Raw genomic sequence first — 20,686 nt, 5'->3', positions numbered from 1 at the left:
TGATCCTCATTAAGCGTGCTTAGAACTGCAACGTTACAGGCTCAAGGTTTTCAGAGGTAACCCATGGCAACGCAAGTCCCATGGCGTTGAGTCCCAGTCAGCACTATGGGACTTGCTCACAATTTTGCTTAGCCTGGCAGCACTGTTCCCTCTAACAGGACTTCCCAGATGTTATTCACTACAACTCCCAGCATCCCTAGCTGCTGTAGCCTTTGGCTAGGGATTCTGGGAGTTGCAGTCAACCACATCTGTGAATCCCTGTTAAAGGGAACATCGCCTGGCAGCCTGAGCCCATGCATGTCCCATTAATCGAAAATCCCACTAAATTCAGTGGTACTTGCTCTTAAGTGCGCACAAGATCCTGGCCCACTCCCCCCTTCCCAAGCCAACCCTCAAGAAATACTCGTTGCTGACATGCCCCTTTTATATACACACACAGCTTTTCATATACTGGACATTTGTGTAATTCTTTAAAGACTTCAGAATTAGCTAAAAACCAACAAAGGAAAAGCACCAACTTTATCACAAGCACTAAAACTTCAGTTTGCCTGCAGGTCTTCCTTCTGGGCAGTAGAAACCAAAGCCTCTTCAAGATACTAGTCATTATTTACAAAGTACAAAGTATTAGACTCGCTGTACAAAGGAGCAGGATGGATTATTTCTAACAGGCCATCCTTTATACAGCGGATTTACAGTGCCCACCAACAGGATTTAGGTCACAAAGGATTTAATTCACAGCTCTACTCTTTTTGCCTTGCAACCCAATTAAAATCAGATGACAAGCAAAGCATGCATGTTTAAAACTAGTGATGGGGGAAAGAAATCAAACACAGCTATCTATCTGTGGATAGATCTAACTTTTAAACCAACAAGTTATAGGAATCATGTGTGCATTTTTAAATCCCACCAATTGACATCTACCTTCTCAGCAGAAATCCCACCCTGGAATGTCTTGTTCGTGCTCATGTTGTATGAGGGGAAACCAGTAATGAAGATATAATCCATTTGGCTCAATGAGTAAGAATGTGAACGTTTCACACTTCAATTATTTCTAATTTTTTGTCAGAAGCCAAGCTGAAAGGTAAAGGCTAACACCACAATTAACACACAATAGATTTCATTCTATAGTGTGCTTCTGGACAAGCAATTTGGCAAACACTGTATACATTAGTTATTGCCATTATTTATTGTACATTATTTACATATCATCTGTGTACATTTATGGACAGTTAAATGGGCCAACGTATTAGGCAGATATGCTAAAGGCACAGATCACTTTGCTTCAAAATAAAGGGCAATTTTTTTTTGACCTGTGTTGATAAACTTCACAGTGACTATAAGAATATTCATATAATGCTTTCCAACAAAAAGTGTTATCAAAGCAGTTTATGTAGCAAAATGAATAAAATGGTGCCCTATCCCAAAACGTTCACAAAGAAAATCACGATAAGGGGCCAATTTAGATGATAAGCCCAACTGGTTCCATCTACCATGCAATGAGGTACCCTTTTAATTTAGGGTGAAAAGATGACTAAGGGGAGATATGATAAGAAGTCTATAAAATTATGCATAGTGTGGAGAGAGAGAGAGAGACCATTCTTATGGGAAATGCAAGCATGTATATTCTACTCCCTCTTCTCGCGCATACTCCTGCAGTCTCATAGCTACACAGGAAGCAGCGGGAAACCCACCATGAGGCTGCAGGAGAGCATGGGAAGAGAAGGAGTAGGACATGGGCGTTCATGTCCTGCATGTTGTGGGAAGGACCAATAGGATATACTCTAAATCAGCCCAAGGGTTTTTAAGATGAGTTGCCAACTATGCATCCTGTCGCTGCTGCAGGCATTTAAGACTCACTTGACATTCAGAAATCGTGGATTAGAACATTAATCTGCATGACTGTCAACATCTATGTTTTATCAAGTTGCAACTAAAGACACAGGGGCAGATGCAGCTGGCAATTTTCTAGTCAGTTCTCAACACTCTTCTTAGAACTTACTGCTGCTTTACCATTCAACAAATGCCATCAAAAACAGTCCATCAGGTTTTGTGTTCTGTTTGGCAAGAATTAGCAGTGACTGAAATGGTAACTCCATTTCATTGGATCTACATCCTTAATCACAAGTCTGTCAAAATGGAATATTTCATTTGAACTCTGCTTACCTCCAAAGAATGAACCTACTCATAAACTGCTTTTCTATGTAAAAATACTCAAAGCAGTAAAGAGTTAATGCTTTCCAAGACAGCTAGCTCAGAAGTTACCTACACTGCTATACAGCTTCTCCTCCAATGTGGCTGCCCCAGGGCTTTGGAATGCACTCCCTGTAAATATAAGAGCTTCACCACCTCTGATTGCTTGTTAAAAGACCCCTAACACACCTGTTTTCCCAGGCTTTTAAATTTTTAAATCATTTCATTTTTATCCTGTGAAAGTATTTTAGTTGTTTCATTCTGAATTGTTTTTATTTTGTGAAAGTGGGTTTGTTTTTTAATGTTTATATTGTAATTTGGATTGTGTACACCACCTAGAGATGTATATATACATATGATAAATACATAAATATAAATCATCTTTGTTATATAGTATAAAGAAATACACTTTTAAAAAAAATAAAGCCTACTGATTTTTGATTTGCAAACATACTGACTGATTAGGATAATAAAACCGGCTCTTGACAATGTGAAAAGTGCCTGTTCTCCAAGGTCCAGCAAGTGGGACCAGGTTATTTGCTTGCTCTGCTTGCGCGTTTTTCGGTAAGGCGTGCAGGCTCGAATTTCTGCTACAAGATAGCATGTTGTATGGCTGCGGGTAATAAGGAGATCATAGGTACTCACACTGGAGTAGTTACTAGAGATGCTCCTGCTGGCTCACCATGTCACAGTTGATGCGTAAAGTCAGATGCTTTCCACCTCCAGAACCCAACCTGTCCTTACCTGCAGCTGCAGAGCTTTGCTGCAGAAGAACCAACCTCACCTGCACCACTCAGCTAAGCTAACCGCAAGCAGAAACCAGTTCTTATAGTAGAAAGCAGAAAAATCCTTTCTAAGCTCAGGCTGACAAATCGATCCATAATACATCGAGTCACAGGAAGAGAGACGGTTCTTTTTAGCGCATTGAATAGCTGACTGTATACGCCTTTGCTGCTCCATATATTATCTAAGCAATTCCGCATAAAGCCTTTTGCACACCACCTTTAAGACTGTTAAAAACCACACAGCCTTGCACTCCGCAGTCATTTTTCTCAGCCTTTCTCCCCTTGCTCTCTTCATTTTTGTTGTTTGCTTAACAGTCAGACAGAAGAAGGGCTGGTGGGAAACTCGAAAGCTTGCTGCACTTCAGTCTGCGATTTTTAATTGGTTCTAATATAGGTATTATTCTAATGTTCTTGGGGGTTTTTTTTAATGGATCAATGTGGCTACTTGAAATTGTTATAAGTTTAAGAACCAGCTTCTCTGAGGCTTCAGTTGGGGGGATTATATGTTTGAATGCTCACATTAAAATAGCATTGCAAATAGGGAAAATAATAGGTTAAGAAGAAGAAAGCTTAATCTTTCCTTGCATTCTAATTTTCTACATGCAGGGTTTTAAAAGCAATATGGGTGAGCAAACATATCATGCCCCCCACCAATAGGCTGAAATGATGCATTGCAGGGAAAATCTGGCCATTTGATTTTGCTTAAAGTAGGCTAACCACTGAGGGACCTTAAAGGCCAAGTTGAAGACAGATCATCCTGGAAAGAATCTATGTGTTTGCTAAGAGTCAACACCGACTTGATGGCACTTAATCAGTCAGTCAGTCAATCAATCAGGCTAACCAGATGCTAAGGATGAGAGACCTGTCCTTAATAGTCCATCTACAGAACAGGAACTCTCGTATCTGCAGCTGATCATGCCAAAGAAGGAAAGGCAGCCTGTTCTGAAATTCCCATTTCTGTTTAAAGGCAGGCACAAGATCCTGTCATTTGCATTTGGTAACCCTAATAATTTTAAATAAATAAAATGAAACAGATAATATATACAATTAGCGACATTGCATACTAACAATTATGAGAGACAGCAGTCCCATGGAACACTTACACAGGAGTAAGCCATACTGGTCCAAAACGTGAATAGGATCCATCTATACCAGTTGAGTGACTACATTTAATAGGTGCACAAAAGAGAGAACTTGAGACAGTGCAACTTTTCTCACCATCCATGAAAAAAGATGCACTTGTCAAACATTTCCTCTTCTACATCAGGGACAGGCATTAAGTAAGTAGCTCAGAAGCTAGTGGTAGCGGGCTTATCTAAAACAATATAGTATAGATTTTATTTGCATTTAGTCATCAGACCATAGCAAAATAAGTAGAATAAATCCAATATATTATCTAAAGTAACTTTACAGGCTTTGGGGCCTGCTTCTCCTTTTCTTCCTTTTTAGCCAGTACTGCAAATCTGATTGGCTGGCTGAGTGAGGCATGGCCTTACCATTTTAAATCTCCAAGCTCAGAGTTGCTTTTATTTTCTCTCTCATTAACTTCTCTCCCTCACAAGAAGCTTCTCTTGCTCCCTTCCTGTCCTGCAGTAACATTCTCCCGGAATTCAGTTGCACTGGTGTTAAAATCCCTTATTTTGTCAATATGAAGTTTTGTACAAACAGCCATTCTGTGATTGGCTCCATCTCCCCAAGGTGCTGCTTTGTGCTGGTAGCTCCCAAGGGTCTGGCCAAAACAAAACAAAAGCTCCTGGAAGCCTTAGGTTTCCCCACCCCTATGCTACATGATTCCTGTCCTCCCTTGCCTCTGTTTCGGAATATGAAATCAACAGTATTTGCAAGCCTTGTCTAGGGCAAATTTAGAATTGCTACCTTGTGTTTACAAGCACCCAAGGTGGAGTGCCTCTGAGTATATTCCTAAAAACAGACCTTAAGGAAAAAGCACCTCTGAGTATGTGCCAATGCCTTTTCTTTGCATAGTGTCTAGAGAATCTGGTTTGGCCATAGTGTAGAATGTGGTCCCTGCTGCATCTAGGCAGCCCACCTGCCTCAGAGCTGGCAATCACCCAAGTAAGGAAGAGATATTTAGGCTCCATTTATTTGGTTGGTTTATTTGCACAACATGCAGGTATGCAGTGAAACTGTCGACATTTCAGCTGGCCCTGTAGCTATGTCTTTTAATGACACAGACATTAGCAAGCAATGTTTTTCTCCATAGCGTGAAACGTCTGTATCTAAAGACCTTGTTAAAGGCATCAGAGCAGGTCAACCCGGTCCCCCACCACTCCACATCAGCTACCAGCCTTAGTGTACAGTCTTGGCAAATGTACCCTGCAAAATAGTGTCAAGCATCTCTGAGAGCTTATGTGACAGAGTTCAACATGGCAGTGCACTACCCAAGGGTTTGTTTTTTACACACATGGGGTAAAGCCTCCACAGCATATGTAAGCACCATGCTACAAATATAGTCAGTCATTACCTTGTGATACCTTCGTTCACAGGCATATGCAAGAGAGCCCCAAGTACTTGTTTGGTCTGGCTTTCCAAGGTTTTTAAATTATTAAAAACCTTGACTTACTCTCCTCAGTTCTTCTTCTACATGTAATGTAAACCATGACTTAACATAGGGAGGCTGTTCTCACAACCAGCCTGGGTTAGGCTGATCATGGGAAACGGTGGGATCCTCGCAGATTCCTCCGCTCCCAGGTTTGGAATATGCTTCCCTACTGAAATAAGAGCAGCTCCTTCTCTGTATGTTTTCAGGAAGAACCTCAAGACTCTCCTGTTTTCACAGGCTTTTAATTAGAATTTTTTATAATTTTAAAAACTTGTTTTAATATCTACTTTAATCTATTGTTTTTATTGTCATGTATTTTAATCTGTGACTGTTAAATATTTTAAATATTGTACACCGCCTAGAGATGTACATATCAGGCGGTATAGAAATATGATAAATGACAATTGGTCTTTAATGGTTTTGAACTTTTAAAATTTGTTTTATAGTGTTATGTGAGACAGCAAATTGTCAATTGTTTTAAATGTTGTTTGTTTTTTAGTTTTTTTTCGGGGGAGATGAGTTGGTTGTACATCGCCCAGAGCCTTCAGATGGCAGACTACAAGGACTAAAGTTTTTGTAGCTAATTATAGAAGTCATTGCCTTCATCTGCCTGGTTCAAAGTCATCCTCATCTTCAGCAGCATGGTTGTCACATTGCTCTATATGGCATATTGCTGTGCATGTCAAACCATTCTTCATACAAATACAAGTGTACACAGCACAAGACTGTTTGCACATGCAGGGCAACAGTTCAAGAACTGAATCAGGACTTGGTTTCCCAGCCATCCACTGACCATTAAGTAAGGTACCTCTTACTATTCTTCCATCGGAATCAGGCAGGTTTCCCAAATAAACCTTGATAATTAGCATGGTAAATGTGCACGGTGAAAGAATTTCACAACATTCTTGTGCTGTGGTAATGTGTGTTTGTATGAAGACTGGTTTGACACACAGGGCAATATGCCATATTGAGCAATATGACAACCAAGCTGCTGAAGATGAGGACTTTGAAACAGATGATGGCAATGACTTTTATCATTAACTATAAGAACTTTACTTGAAAACAGTTGCAGTTTCCTACAATTTTTTACAGAAATATTTTGAGTGTTTCCTGTAGATTAATGGTTTTAAAATATTAACAAAATAATAAATATTGCCACAAGGAAACTTTTTTTGCCCATTTATAGCTGTTACTTTATATAGAAAATGTTGGATTAGTAAAGTTGTTTGGCCACCACATGGTCATAGTTGCTTATTATGCATCTTTAAAGTTTGTTTTTAACACAATGAGCTGGTTTTTGTGGGGTGAAAGCTACACATTATCAAAGGCCATCATGGCTAATAATTCTGCTAAGGATATAAGCAATAAAAAAAAGACCAAGTTTATTCACTCAAAATGTATGGATTAACCCATTTTTAGAGCTCTGGTCCATAGACTACAATGTCTCCACCACAAGATGTGCAGTGACCCCCTCACCCTCCTGAAATGAAACATAGGAAAAGGAAGGAATTATTTTCCCTCTTAACAGATTCCATGGTGTGCCATTCATCAATTTCACTCTACATGAGCAATAACATAATCATAAATCATAGCTCCTGGGGGATCAACATTTCTTCCTTTTTCATTTGAGAGGAAAACAAAGAAAATTATTTTTCCTAGCAACAAAACTTTCTCATTACAGTCTCATGTTGCTTTTGTGCTTGCTGAGTAGGCCTCGGGGCTCTTTAAGAAAGAGAGGGCATTATCAAGTTGAGGGAAGAAATTTCCCTCAACAGGTAAGGGCATGAAAATCTGTTTATGCTGCTCAAATAAGGAAGCCGATTAAGAGCAGACCACACAATTTCAAAGTGCAACTGATCTTAAAACACTACGAAGATGTACACAAGCCTTTCCATGTTTAGTCATAAGCCAGTCCCACTGTGTTCAATGAAGATTACTCAGGACTAAGTGTGCATGGGCTTGCAACCTTCAATTCAGGAAGAAAATATGCATGTAACAGCTGCCAATAGGCGTAGTATTTATTTTATTTTCCCACATGTGGCACCCCATCTCCCAAGATTTTTGTCAGAACCATCTCTTGAAGGGCCTCACTTTTGACCTAGGTGGATGGCAACGAGGGACAGGCCTTGCCAGCTGTGGCACCACACTTGTGGAAAGTTCTTGCCAAAGAACTTTCCACAAGGGTACCTACACCCACCATTTTGTTAATTCTGCCAAAGCCTTTATAAGCCTCAACTGGGTTTGTTTTTTGTCAGGCTCCCAATAATGATGCATTATACTGCTTTTTTAGTGTTTTATTCTTGGGTTTTATGCAACAGTTGAATTCTTTTCATGTCATTGTTGCTGGCCTGGTGAAGAGCAGAACATAGATACCTTTATAAAATGTCTAAATTTAATACTATATTGAAGATCCCTTTTAAGAACCAGAAAATGTATCTGTACTTGCAGACTGAAGTAAAGCAATGGAATATTAAGGGCCCACAACAAGCAGAAGCCGATGTCTTCATTCCCTCCTTCTAAGCTTCCCAGATGAATCTGGCTGGCTCTTGCAACAGAACCATCAGACAGTCTGCTGGCAGCAAGGCATGTCTTGCATTCAGTTGAAGAAAGAGTTGCACTGTGTGCTTTGTGCTGCCTAGCAGCTGCACAAGCATCCTAGGCTGCCCTGCATCACTTTCCGCTCGCCCGCCAAAGCTCCTTAGAATCACTGCACTGCCCAGCCACCCCTGTGCCAGGGTGAGGTGGGCAGTTAAAGGGCCACCACCAACACCACACTACCAGGGACAGTTGCCCCATGCTGGGGGCAGGGATTTCCAATGTCAGAAATCCAACTTTACTGGAACACACTCTCTGAGAAAGGGGTAGTAGATATTACCAAGAAAGCAACTTTGACATTGGGAACATATTGTACAGAAAGCACTGGGAATGCATGGTTTCGTAATTTTCTTGTGTGATCCCTAAAGAGGGCTTTGAGGCCTTTTCATTTTCCCCCCTTCAAACCATTCTCGCCACGTTAATCCTACCCACCACATTATACAGCTCGGTGCTAGAGTAGTTCTGCAGTCACTCCCAGCTGTACACCACCACTTACCAATGTTCCAAGTCATACTGCAATTCACACTGAGTAGCCTTAGCATTTAAAGGAGACCAGACCAGCCTAAGTAGAAAGACTTTAAATAGCCCAATGTGGGCTTCTCCCACAGTCTATGCAAGTGCATGTACAGTAGCCAAGACTAAACATTGCCTCAACGGTTAGTTTCTCTTGTAATGTGAAACAAAACCATTGTGTTCATGAAGGCATCTCTTTTATCTGGATCATTTCCTTTGACAGAAGCCAGTTTCCTTATTTTTGACAACTTCATAGAAGTTGTTCAGCAAGATGTGCTTAACCCTATGCACACATCTGGATTTAAGCTCCACTGAACTCATGGATTTATTTCTGAGCAATCATGCATAGGACTGGGCTGTACATCAGTGAAAGTAGCCAACAGAAGGCTAAAACAACATGGATGAGAGAAACAAAACTTCCCTTTGTTTCAGAGTAAAAGCAAAGGCACTTGATTAAGTCAGCATTACAGAGGTCTTTAGAAAAATTCTACTACAAAACATGGAGTTTGATGCTCAGAATGTTAACCAACACAACCTGCCACATGACAAGGCCTAAAAGGAAAAAAATCAGTGAACTAAAATTTTATCATCTTAAATATAAAAAATAAAATTTTATTTGTGTTTGTAATCTATGATTTCTATCTAGAACATAAAATGTAAAGTCATTTTTCTTCTTCTCATCAGCTGTCTAACAGTTTAGCAACTGCTTGTTTCCTTTGTTCTGCAGTCATGTGCTCACATGCTTCCAGGACATTTGCCACAATTAGAGTTTGTTGAATTGTTTTGGCTTTTACCCATATTCTTCCATTCATTCCCAACACCAACTCAAATGGGTAAAGTTGTCCCAAATCCTGAATGATTTCACAGCCTGGAGCCAGGAGTCTGAAACCAAAATAAAAAGGTTAAAAGAAAGAAATAAAAATCAATGCATGGCTCTGGTAAACACTTCATATTTCAAAATATTTAAACCCTCATTCTAAATTCATGTAGCAGCTGGATTTCTGTTGTTTTTTAAACAAAGTCTGTTGCTGAAAAAGTGTAATTGTAATCAAAAATTCAGAAGCCCACTATCTCTGCACTAGGGATGTGCCCGAACTGGTTCGGCGACTTCTTAAGGAAGCACCAAACTGGCTTGGGCGACCACATCCAACCCAATTTGTCAGGGCGGGAATCAGTTTCTGTGCATGTGCAGCGGCCACACACAGGCTGCTGGGAGCAGGGCCACTGCAACCAAACGCGGCCTTTTGGAAAACGAGTACCATGCCCAGAAAAGTGGTGGGGTGGCGGAGGAGCAGGCAAGGATCTGCTTACCTGGTTTTCAAACAACCCAATCCCTGCCCCACCCACCTGAGCCAGTTCGGGCACATCCCTACGACTGCACCTGGTATCTATGCACCAGAACACAAATACAGAAATGAAGCAAAACTATTCCCAGTCAGTAGTACTTTAGAATGAAGGTGTGTTTGTGGGGTAGAATAGCATGATAAAAGTCCTCTTTTATATAAAATACATCCTACAAATGTCAAAAAAGGTTAAAAATCTTGCCCTTTCCTTGAAGTATTAATGTAATTTTAGGCATTAAAAAACCAGGTATTTTCAGATTCACTGAGGACATTCACACAACAAAAAACTGTGCTCTACCCAGGTTTGGGAGCTCTGTGCGCTCCCAGATTTGTGTTGAAGCCAACTAGGAGGAAAAGCTACCCAGGTTTTCCTCCTACCTTGCTTCCGCACAACCAAAAATTGGGAGCACACACAGCTTCCAAACCCAGGTAGAACACAATTTTTGATTGGGTGAACGACCTCACTATGTGTGTTTTACATCAGTTGTGTGGGGTTAGTTTATGTGCATTACATGTTTTTTTTAGGGAAGCACTCAATCTTGTGATTTCCCCACCACCACCAAGTTTAAAGAAGTACAATATGGGAATAATCTTTGTCATAAACCTCAACTGAAAGCACGAGTTGGTGACTGACCAGCTTCCATGGGGTAGGAGCTCCCACTAGACCAAGCTTCTTTAGTTTTAAAGTTTCATGGAAACAAGCATACAAGAGATGAGAGGGTTGCAAGTGTAGATGGGTGGCCCAAAGAAAGAGCTTAATGAATTTACATACTCAGAAGAACCAAGGGGTGCATATTGTAGCTCCAAACTCATTTTATAATTTGGCAGAGCCATTGCTTTCTAAAGCATGTTCTGAAGCATGTACCTATGGATGTATCTTTCTGTTAAAACAGCTAACTGTGCCTCCTCTTAAGAGTAGACACTGCCCTCTGTTAGAGGAACAGAGGTTCGTGTTCCACAGAGATGTGTGGGTAAATTCATGATTACAGCAAAACCTCCCTATACGCAGACCTGACACCTGCAATTGGTAATTAATTAACACCTGACCTTGGCATACACTGGGTGGGAAGGGTTAATTCCGCATATGCGCAGTTGGCCTTGGTGGTCATTTCTGGCCGCCTTTTTGTGGAAGAGCTATTTTGTGGCTCATTTGTTTTAAAAAAACACACACATCCCTTTTGGCCTAATTTTAGGGACTTTGGAACTGGGGGGGGGGAGACCATCTTTGGACTTCTGAAGGCCCGTAGAGCATGGTAGGGGACTATTTGGCCTCTTTTTGTGGGGTTTGTGTGTGTGTGTGTGTGTGTGTGTGTGCTTTTTGTTGTCTAGGAACCTAACCCCCGCAATCCCATAGACTCAATTACTCATTATCTGTGGTTTCGTTACTTGCAGTAATATGCAGGAACTGAACCCTTGTGGATAATGAGGCACAGCTGTAATTGAAGTTTCTGCATGACATTAAGCATTTAATCTCTAAAACAGGCAACTTGGAGCAAATCTTTCTCCAACAACCACTTTTGCGGAACCATTCATTGAGGTGCCATTTGCTACAAGTCCTTGGCCTTCAACTAGGCTACCTTTTTCCAGTAATGTTAACCTTAGTATGGAATTAATGTGGGGAAATGGTACTAATCCTGGTTCAAATTCACCATCATATCTGCTGCTTGTGTGATCTAGTCTAGAGAAGGACATGAAGCAAATAAATTATTAATTATTTTCAAGTTTAAGTAGTTAGAAAGATAGATCCGAGTTCAAATCCCCATTCAGCCATGAGACTTGCTGGGTGACTCCGGGCCAGTCACTTCTCTCTCAGCCTAACCTACTTCACAGGGTTGTTGTGAGGAGAAACTCAAGTATGTAGTACACTACTCCGGGCTCCTTGGAGGAAGAGTGGGATATAAATGTTAAAATAAAATTAAAATAAATTAAAATTTTTACACACACTTACTTTCTGACTAGTCCTAACGACACCTTAAATAAGAAGCCATCTTGTCCTATTATTCCCATGCCATTTGCTCGGCCACTGCTGTCTATACAGACCATCTCAGGTTCCATGTCTTTATTAGCCACTATGAGCTGGCCATAAATAAGGTCTCCCACCTAAGGAAAAATAAAGTAATATAAGAGACACCCAGAACTATCCCATGAAATGCTGTTATGATAGCTATCCAGTATTGCCCTTGAAATATGCAGAATATTTTAAGAAATAGCCACAAAAGGCAATCAGTTTTGCCTCAATGTTTATTCATCTTTATAATCAGCTATTCTTGGTGGATAATACACTTAGGACTGTCCCCTACCCAGCCCAGCACTTTTCCCAAGTGTCACTACCAAGCGTCACGACAGCAGCTGCTGCTCAAGGAAAAGTAAGATTTCAGGAATTGTCTGGCAGATTGGGAGGTGAGCCAACATCTACCTGGCAGAGTTCTAGAGACACTGTCATTTCTACACTTCAGATTGAGCTCTTCTTCCAAACTGATTTTTTAAAATATCATTTTTTATTTCATTTGGCCTCTTATTCACCAAAACTTGCATTTTGGGCGGTATAAAATATGCTAAATAAATAAATAAATCATTAATCCTTTAAATTGTGACAGGAGTATCAGCACTGGCTGGGTGAGGAGGGGAACCAGTTAGCCATTCCAAGCCCACAGGTTACAGCAGAACGCAAGATAAATGTTTCACAGGGACTCTGTTTTTTGAACTGAAGGTCAACAGCATTGCCAACAGACTCTCTCCTGTCTGAGCCACAGAAAACATTCTTCAACTCACCTCTGCACTCTTCCAAAGTTTTTTGTTACCTTTAATATAGGGAAGGAGGGAGTTAAAGAGCATTTGCCCATACACGGGCTTACACGGGAGAACCTAAGAGAGATTCATATTAGGAGATGTGTGTCTTGGGATGAAGAGGTGTACAGCCCTTGGGTCTCCAGTTGCACAGCCTTGTTTGAACAGTTAACTAATCAGGTTCTATCATCCATAAGCAATGTGAGAGCTCAGCTGTATAATATTTAGTAAAGAGTACATTGTGAAGTTTTACATCACAGTAATTTTACTTCAGATCTGAGTGTTAAGAGTGATATCCTTACTGCTCAGTTACCTTTTGTCTTGGGAGAAAATTTTAGGGACGGCAAAATGAATGTTAGTTGGTACACAAGCTTTCCTTCTACTCTTAGACTTTCCAGTTCTCATATTAGCAAGCCACAATAATGCATGGATACAAATGGTACTGAAATGTTTATTTAAAATGCACTAATTCTAAATGCATTTAAAATTACAGGATATATAAACAGAATTCTATAAGAGATCATAACACAAAGAGCCTAAGGTGGAAGCCCTTCCTGATCAATAAGGGTTTCTTATGAATGTCTTCCCATGCTCTCAAGCCAGCTGCCTTTACAAGGAACTGTGTGGCAGTGGTAGCCCTGACCCAGACACTGTAATCTGCTCCACTAAAGCAAGTGCTCTGGTGATGGCTTACACTTTGCCCTGCTGTCCCCCATGAGGAACTGCTGGAGGGAGAGTGTTCCCTCTAACAGGGATTCCCAGACGTTGTTGACTACAACTCCCAGAATCCCCAAGCAAAAGCCACTGCAGCTGGGGAATCTTGAGAGTTGTAGTCAGCAACATCTGGGAATCCCTGTTAGAGGGAACACTGGAGGGAGATGCCAGGGGGTAGTGATCTGGCAGAGCAGGCCTCTTTAGTAGGAGCAAGGGCGTGAGACTGCCCCTTCTGTTACTAAAAACAATTCGAATATGTTTGAAAGCCTCCTTAGAGAACTAGATAATGGTAAACTGACAGCAATAAGATATATCTATTTTAAAAGACACACCCCAAAAGGCAACAAAATTGGATTCTATTCCTGTTACTCCTAGTTATCAAAGCATGAAGCGTACAGTTTGTTACTACATGCCTCTACTAAAAGAAGGAGAACACATGTCAAGAACTGACAACTGGAGCAGGAATTAAGCTCTTTGCTCAAGGTGTACGCGATCTCTTTGTGTAGGCATGTCTAGTCTTACAAGACCTCGTGACTAAGGAAAAGAGGGATGGAATCAACATTACTCCTCAACTTGAGCTTTAGGAAAATCAATTCTGACTATCATATTTCAGATGCGTTACCTGCACATTTGGCCGGTTCCTTTTGGTTGCACCTTCAAACGCCAAGTAGGAAAGAGAAGCTTGCTCACTTCCTCCAACATCCACTTTGAATATGTCCCCAGCTTTGGCAGTCATTATGCCTATCACATGATCTCCCTTGACTGGGACATACTGGTAATGAAAACACCGTAGTACAAGTTAAAACGAGACACAGGATTTTGTTTTTGTTAATATCCATACTACTTTCTCCTCCAAAAAGGAACACCAATACTGTATAGCAGTGTTCTCAAACCCAATCCATCATTATTAAGCCCCAGTACTGAAGGATATACAACACTACTACATATGCAGCATTCCTGACTAAAGATACTTGCTCTTTAGCAACAACAGCATTTGAACTGCAATGTGAAATGCATGCATTAAATTGGATTATTAAGATATTGTGCTATTAACCAAAAACATCTGTGGGCAGTGTTGATGTAATAAGGATATGTAAAAAATGATAAAGCAGTTTTACAGAATTATGTTAGACCATCAAATTACTTTTATTTAAATTTTTATTAGCAAATGCTAATAAGGAGATTATTTGCAGAATGGCTAAGTTTTGTTATATTGTCTGTAAAATTCGTTCTGAGTTGATGTAACTTTACTCTTTTACTGGTCAATGACTGAAATAAAATTTATCTATCTTAGACCATCAAAATTAAAGAAAATTCCTGGTTGAAGGGGCAAGGCAACAGTAGAAAAATATAATAGTTGTGAACCATTATCTAAAGGAAGCTGCCAGAAACCCAAAATAGAACAAAAGCACTTCTAGGATTTTATTGTTTCATCATCACATGGAATCTGAAAAGCAGCACTGTTTAAGATCAGAGGGACAAAGAGAAAGGCTTACAACATGGATGTTCCAAGCAAAAATAAATGTACTGAATGAAAAGGCAGCTCCACAAAGAATTTGCCATATTGTAATAGAGGAAAGAAAGATTGTTCCCCCTTTCAAAACCCACTGAATTCAATAGGTAATTTTATATGTCCTTAAATCTCTCCCAGTGAAACTTATGGTTGGGTCCTAGTGACATGACCACCTGCTAATGGTCATAATGGATTGTGATGAACTAGTTAACCATAAGATACAGGACATAATCATCCATTTCAGGGCTGGAATGGTGGCCCAGGTGCCTCTACATCTGATGCCTCTGCCCACGACTCAAGAATTTCCATAGTTCTGCCATAACGGAGTATTCACACTCCTGGATGCTGGAGATTCAAGAGGGAGATTTGTTTCAATGACATTAGGCTCTCTACTTCTCCAAGGCAAGGTAAGGCACAAAATCTTCTCTTACTGTTTTTTAAACTGTTCTGAATATTTGCATTTTAGTTTATGCTGCTTGGAGTGTACTTTGAATGCCCCAAAATAAGTAAACATGGAAAATAAAGCACACTTAAGCTAGCCTCAGAAATAGCAGAACCAAGCAGACCTATGACAGGTTCACCAAAAAGCAGCTCAAATGCTTCTGACCTTATTTACTTACATAAAATACACACTAGAAGAACAAGACAGTATTTCCATTCTCCCCACCCTATAACATTTCCAGCTGTCAAAGGTTAATGGATTTTCTCCTTCCCAAAGAATGTGCATCCTTTCACATGAAGATTTAGCCTACCAATGAAGTTAATTAAGAGAGGGAAATGTGAACAGGACATCCTTAACACCCAGCGTACATACACTCTGTACTGTTTGTCATGGCTATTTACTTGCACAATCACCAAGGAAAGTTTGAAAACTGTAATCCTGTGAGGGGTTAGGAATTTAGTATCTACAAAGTTATGCCATAGAAGGTTACCAGATTTAAAACTGGATTATGTTAGTATCACAAACATGCCCAACATTTCATACTTAGAACCGAAGTGCTTTAAAATATTGGGGGGAGGGAGGACAGATAAAAGTGTTTAAAAAGCATTATGATTTTTATTCCTCCAATATGCAATTCATCTGAATCTATTTAACATTAGTGAGTGCAAGTACAGAAGCAAAGAGCATCCAGAAATCTATACATATACTACAAATGCAACTAAGACGACATTCAGTTTTCTCTTCTTTGGATGAACCTTTGCTAAGAGCGAGCAGGTTTTAAAAGTATTCTCAAGCATCAAGTGGAGCATTTGTGTAGAGAGCTAGTATTAATAAGGTGGAAGCATGAGCTGGAGGCTAAGAAAGAACCAGCATCAATTTGTCTTAAGCCACACTTAGGTGGCCTTAGGATAGTCACTATTGCTGGGATTTATGTGTCTTTGTTCTTGCCACTGATCTTTGCATAGGCTTGGGGTAGAGTTTAGAATGTCCGTGTCAATCATCAGTTCTGTAGACTGATTGGTCAATTTGTATTTCTTAATGGACACTTGAGACTGTTATTTTTCTGTTAGGATGATCTTTCACTCAGAGTAGAACTGTTGTTTATGATTTGGTAATAGTCAAGTAATAAATCTTAGTAACTTTATTTATTTATTTATTTATTATTACATTTGTACACCACCCCAAACTTTCGTCTCTGGGCGGTTTACAATAGTATAAAACAAGTTAAAATATATACAAAAACTTAAAACAATTTAACAATTTAAAAATCAGCCACGAATTAAAACCTTAAAAATTTTAAAGAACAGAAAAAGCTTGGATGAAGAGGTGGGTTTTCAAATGCTTTCTAAAAATTGTCAGAGATGGGGAGGATCGTATCTCAGTAGGGAGCGCATTCCATAGTCTCAGGGCAGCAACCAAGAAAGCCCGTCCCCGTGTGGCCACCAGCCGAGCTGGCGGCAACTGGAGAAGGACCTCTCCGGACGACCTCAATGGGCAGTGGGGATCATAATGAAGAAAACAATCTCTTAGATACCCAGGGTCTAAGCCATTTAGGGCTTTATAAGTTATGACAAGCACTTTGTATTTTGCCTGGAAACCTATTGGCAGCCAGTGTAACTCTATCAACAAAGGAGTGATGTGGTCTCTCCGAGATGACCCAGAGACCAACCTGGACGCCGTGTTCTGTACCAACTGAAGCTTCTAGACTACGTACAAAGGAAGCCCCACATAGAGCTCATTGCAGAAGTCAAGTCTGGAGGTTACAAACATATGTACCACTGTTTTGAGGTCGTTCATCTCAAGAAACGGACGCAGCTGGCGTATCAGCCAAAGCTGATAGAAAGCACCCCTGGCCACTGCCTCAACCTGAGAAACCAGGGAGAGGTGTGGATCCAGAAGTACTCCCAGACTGCGAACCTGTTCCTTTTGGGGAAGTGTGACCCCATATAGAACAGGGAGATCAAAATCGTCTCTAGAGTTCTGACCCCGCACAATAAGTACCTCCATCTTATCTGGATTCAGTTTCAGTTTATTCTCCCTCATCCAGCCCATTACTGCTTCCAGGCAAGAATTTAGAGAGGATATGCCTGCTCCTGAAGAAGTTGACATCAGTGTACTGGTAACACCCAGCTCCAAATCCCCTGATGATCTCTCCCAGCGGTTTCATGTAGATGTTAAAAAGCATTGGAGAAAGTATGGAACCTTGAGGGACACCATACTTAAGCTCAGATTTTGAATAGCAACAGTCTCCAATAGACACCATCTGGAATCTGTCCAAGAGGTAGGAGCAGAGCCACTGTAAAACAACGCCCCCACTCCCAACACCCTCAGACCTTCCAGAAGGATACTATGGTCAATAGTATCGAAAGCTGCCGAGAGATCCAAAAGGACCAACAAAGTCACACGTCCTTTGTCAATTCCCAATTGGAGATCATCCATCAGGCCAACCAAGGCAGTCTCCACCCCATAGCCCGCCCGAAAACCAGTTTGAAATGGGTCTAGATAATCAGTTTCCTCCAAGACCGCCTGGAGCTGAGAGGCCACCACCTTCTCAATTACCTTGCCCAGCCATGGGAGGTTGGAAACAGGCCTATAGTTGCTCAACTCTGAGGGATCTAATACAGGCTTCTTAAGAAGAGGTCTAATAATTGTCTCCTTAAGACAAGGAGGCATCCTGCCCTCCCTCAGAGAAGCATTTATGATTTCTACCAGGCCTCCTACAACAGCCTCCCTGCAAGATAGAACAAGCCATGTTGGACAAGGGTCAAGAGAACAAGTGGTAGGCCTCACTGTTCCAATCAGCTTGTCCACGTCCTCAGGAGTCACAAACTGAAACAGATCTAGTCGAACCACATAAGAGGAGTTGCCGGACACCTCCAGTTCAGACATTGAATTCATTGTGGAGACTCCATCTAAGTCGGCCCAAATCCAAGATATTTTATCTGCAAAAAACTCTTTAAACACATCACAGCGGGTAACTGATGGCTCCAAATTCTGATTAAAAGAAGGGGGGCACATACTATCCCCCTCACAACCCTGAACTCCTCCACTGGACGTGAACTCGCAGATGCAATACGGGCAGAAAAGAATCACTTCTTTGCCGCTCATATTGCCTGAGCATAGATCTTTAAATGTGCTCTATGTCGTAATCTGTCTGATTGCAGTCGAGTCTTTCTCCACTTGTGCTCCAGTTGCCTACCTTGCCACTTCTGCCCCCATAGATCTTCCGTATACCAAGGGGCCTGTTTTGAAGCAGGTCAGAGGGGACGCTTAGGAGGAATCATGTCTACTGCCCCGGTGAGCATGTTATTCCAATTTTGCACCACGGCATCAACAGGATCACCGGCAGAGCCAACATTAAATCCCTCCAAGGCTTCTTGAAATCCTATTGGATCCAATAACCTCTTCTGGTGGACCATTCTAATAGGCCCCTTGCCCCTGCAGAGATGGAAAGTGGTTGTAAGCCTAACCTTAACCAGATGGTGGTCCGTCCATGACAATGGGGAAATCACAGGAGTCCCCACCCACGGAACACCACCCTGATCAGAGTAAAAGACCAAATCAAGTGTGTGACCTGCAATGTGCGTTGGTCCGGAGACCACTTGGGATAGGCCCATAGTTGTCATGGCCGCTATGAACTCCTGAGCTGCCCCAGACAAATTGGTCCCGAAATGAACATTGAAGTCCCCCAGCACCAAAAGTCTGGGAGACTCCAATGCAAGTTCTGCGACCAAGTCCGTGAGCTCAGTAAGGGATTCCGCTGGGAAGCAGGGCAATTGGCACACCAACAGAAATCCCAATCTATCCCTGGTCCCCAAACTTAGGTACACATATTCAATATGGTCAGATACCTCGACAGGGACCCTGGTAAGGGAGATGTTATCCTTATAGACCACAGCCATTCCACCTCCCCACCCACGTTCCCTCACCTGCCACTCTACAGAATACCCTGGTGGAAGAAGCTGGGACCAGACTGGGCCACCAGCCCAGTTTAATGAACTTTGCTCAATAAACATAACAAACTTCCATTTCCACACTGTTACACTCCGCTACAATTATTTGGCCAAGAGGGAAAGTCAAGCTAGTCTCTTGGAGCAAGAATGGATGAATATGCATCTATATAAACGTAGAAGGAAAAGTGGTGTACAAAGATACCAAGGAGCCACGATATACAAGATGTATAGTCAGTGACTATTCTTATGTAAAGCTCAACCGTATGAGATATTGAAAATCCCAGCAGTAACAGGCAACAACACAGTCTTCTTAGCCATGCTAAATTAAAAGAATCCTCAACGTTGGGCCCCCAGATGTTCTTGGACTTCAACTCCCATAATCCCCAGCCCCAGTGGCCTTTGGTTGGGGATTATGGGAGCTGAAGTCTAATAACATCTGGGGGCCCAACGTTGAGAATCCCTCAGCGAGACGGGGAAACTATTAGGGTAGCAAACCCTCTAAAGCAATTTTGGATACTATAAAGGCCTAATATGGTGTTTGTGGGGGTGGATGGGTAGGGAGAGTCTCCAGTAACAGCTTCAAGTTCAACCAGTGCGGGCAACTCGTCTAGAAGCCGTAATGTGCCAATCATTGTTCAGTCCCACCTCCACCACCACGCATGGGCAGCCCCTTCCTCCCTCTCTCCCGCCCCTCGTGCTTACCCGCCTCTGCTGAGAGTCCACCCAGTAGGTTCCGCCGGAGCCACTTCCGCTCCCTGCCTGCCCTCCGGGGGCCCGATAGCGCAGCTGCCCACACTTGGTGACCAGAAGCCCGTCCCCGCCGCGCCTCAGTCCTGGCCCACAAACCAGCCGCCCTTTCTGAGGGCCGCTGGTGGCCAGACGGAGCCGCTCGCCGTCCACCTCCGGCTGCGCGGGGAGAAGTAGTGCGTCGCCCGGCAGCACCACTTGGCCTACCCGCTCCTCAGCTAAGCACGTCACGGCAGCCACCATGTTTCCTTTAGGGGCGCCGTGCTTGGACTTGCGCAGAAGAAACTCTCTTTCGCATATCCTGTCATAGAGACACGAATTTCTAGAGTAATCCACCTCCTTAACTTGAGAATGGCCTTCTGGGTTCACACCAGTTGCATGCGTTTTCTCTCGGTGCTTGAAGTGAGGGCTGCCCATTTTAGAGGCACCTAGGAATTTCGCGTGGCTGCGATTGGGCAGCAGCGCATTTCCATCATCACCACAACTTTCCCCAAACAAAAGGCAGCAGCAAAGAAAGAAGTTCTTCGTCTTTCTAACTCTATAG

At 41.9% G+C, this 20,686-nt stretch overlaps 2 protein-coding genes across 4 annotated transcripts in view; both read right to left on the bottom strand.

Moving 5' to 3' along the window:
* Positions 1 to 3,016, bottom strand: part of PRXL2A (peroxiredoxin like 2A) — a 41,598-nt gene extending 38,582 nt beyond the window's left edge. Inside the window, exon 1 of one of the 3 annotated variants that reach the window (XM_053309470.1) lies at positions 2,836 to 3,016. The gene's annotated coding sequence lies outside the window, so the exon portion shown is untranslated. Of the gene's footprint in view, positions 1 to 2,163; positions 2,313 to 2,835 lie in introns of those variants that run through there. The other 2 variants (XM_053309474.1, XM_053309472.1) reach the window with 2 other exon arrangements.
* A 6,029-nt stretch (positions 3,017 to 9,045) lies between these two features.
* On the bottom strand, positions 9,046 to 20,524 carry EXOSC3 (exosome component 3). The gene is made up of 4 exons (XM_053309463.1): positions 20,098 to 20,524; positions 14,110 to 14,259; positions 11,935 to 12,086; positions 9,046 to 9,525 (listed from the first exon to the last, which is right to left on the bottom strand). The coding sequence occupies exons 1-4, from the start codon at positions 20,383 to 20,385 to the stop codon at positions 9,324 to 9,326; spliced, it is 792 nt and encodes a 263-aa protein (XP_053165438.1). The 5' UTR covers positions 20,386 to 20,524; the 3' UTR covers positions 9,046 to 9,323.
* Positions 20,525 to 20,686: the final 162 nt, after the last annotated feature.

This window comes from Hemicordylus capensis, chromosome 3 (assembly GCF_027244095.1).
Source record: "Hemicordylus capensis ecotype Gifberg chromosome 3, rHemCap1.1.pri, whole genome shotgun sequence".
NCBI lineage: Eukaryota > Metazoa > Chordata > Lepidosauria > Squamata > Cordylidae > Hemicordylus > Hemicordylus capensis.
This window is presented reverse-complemented; position numbering and strand designations above follow the sequence as displayed.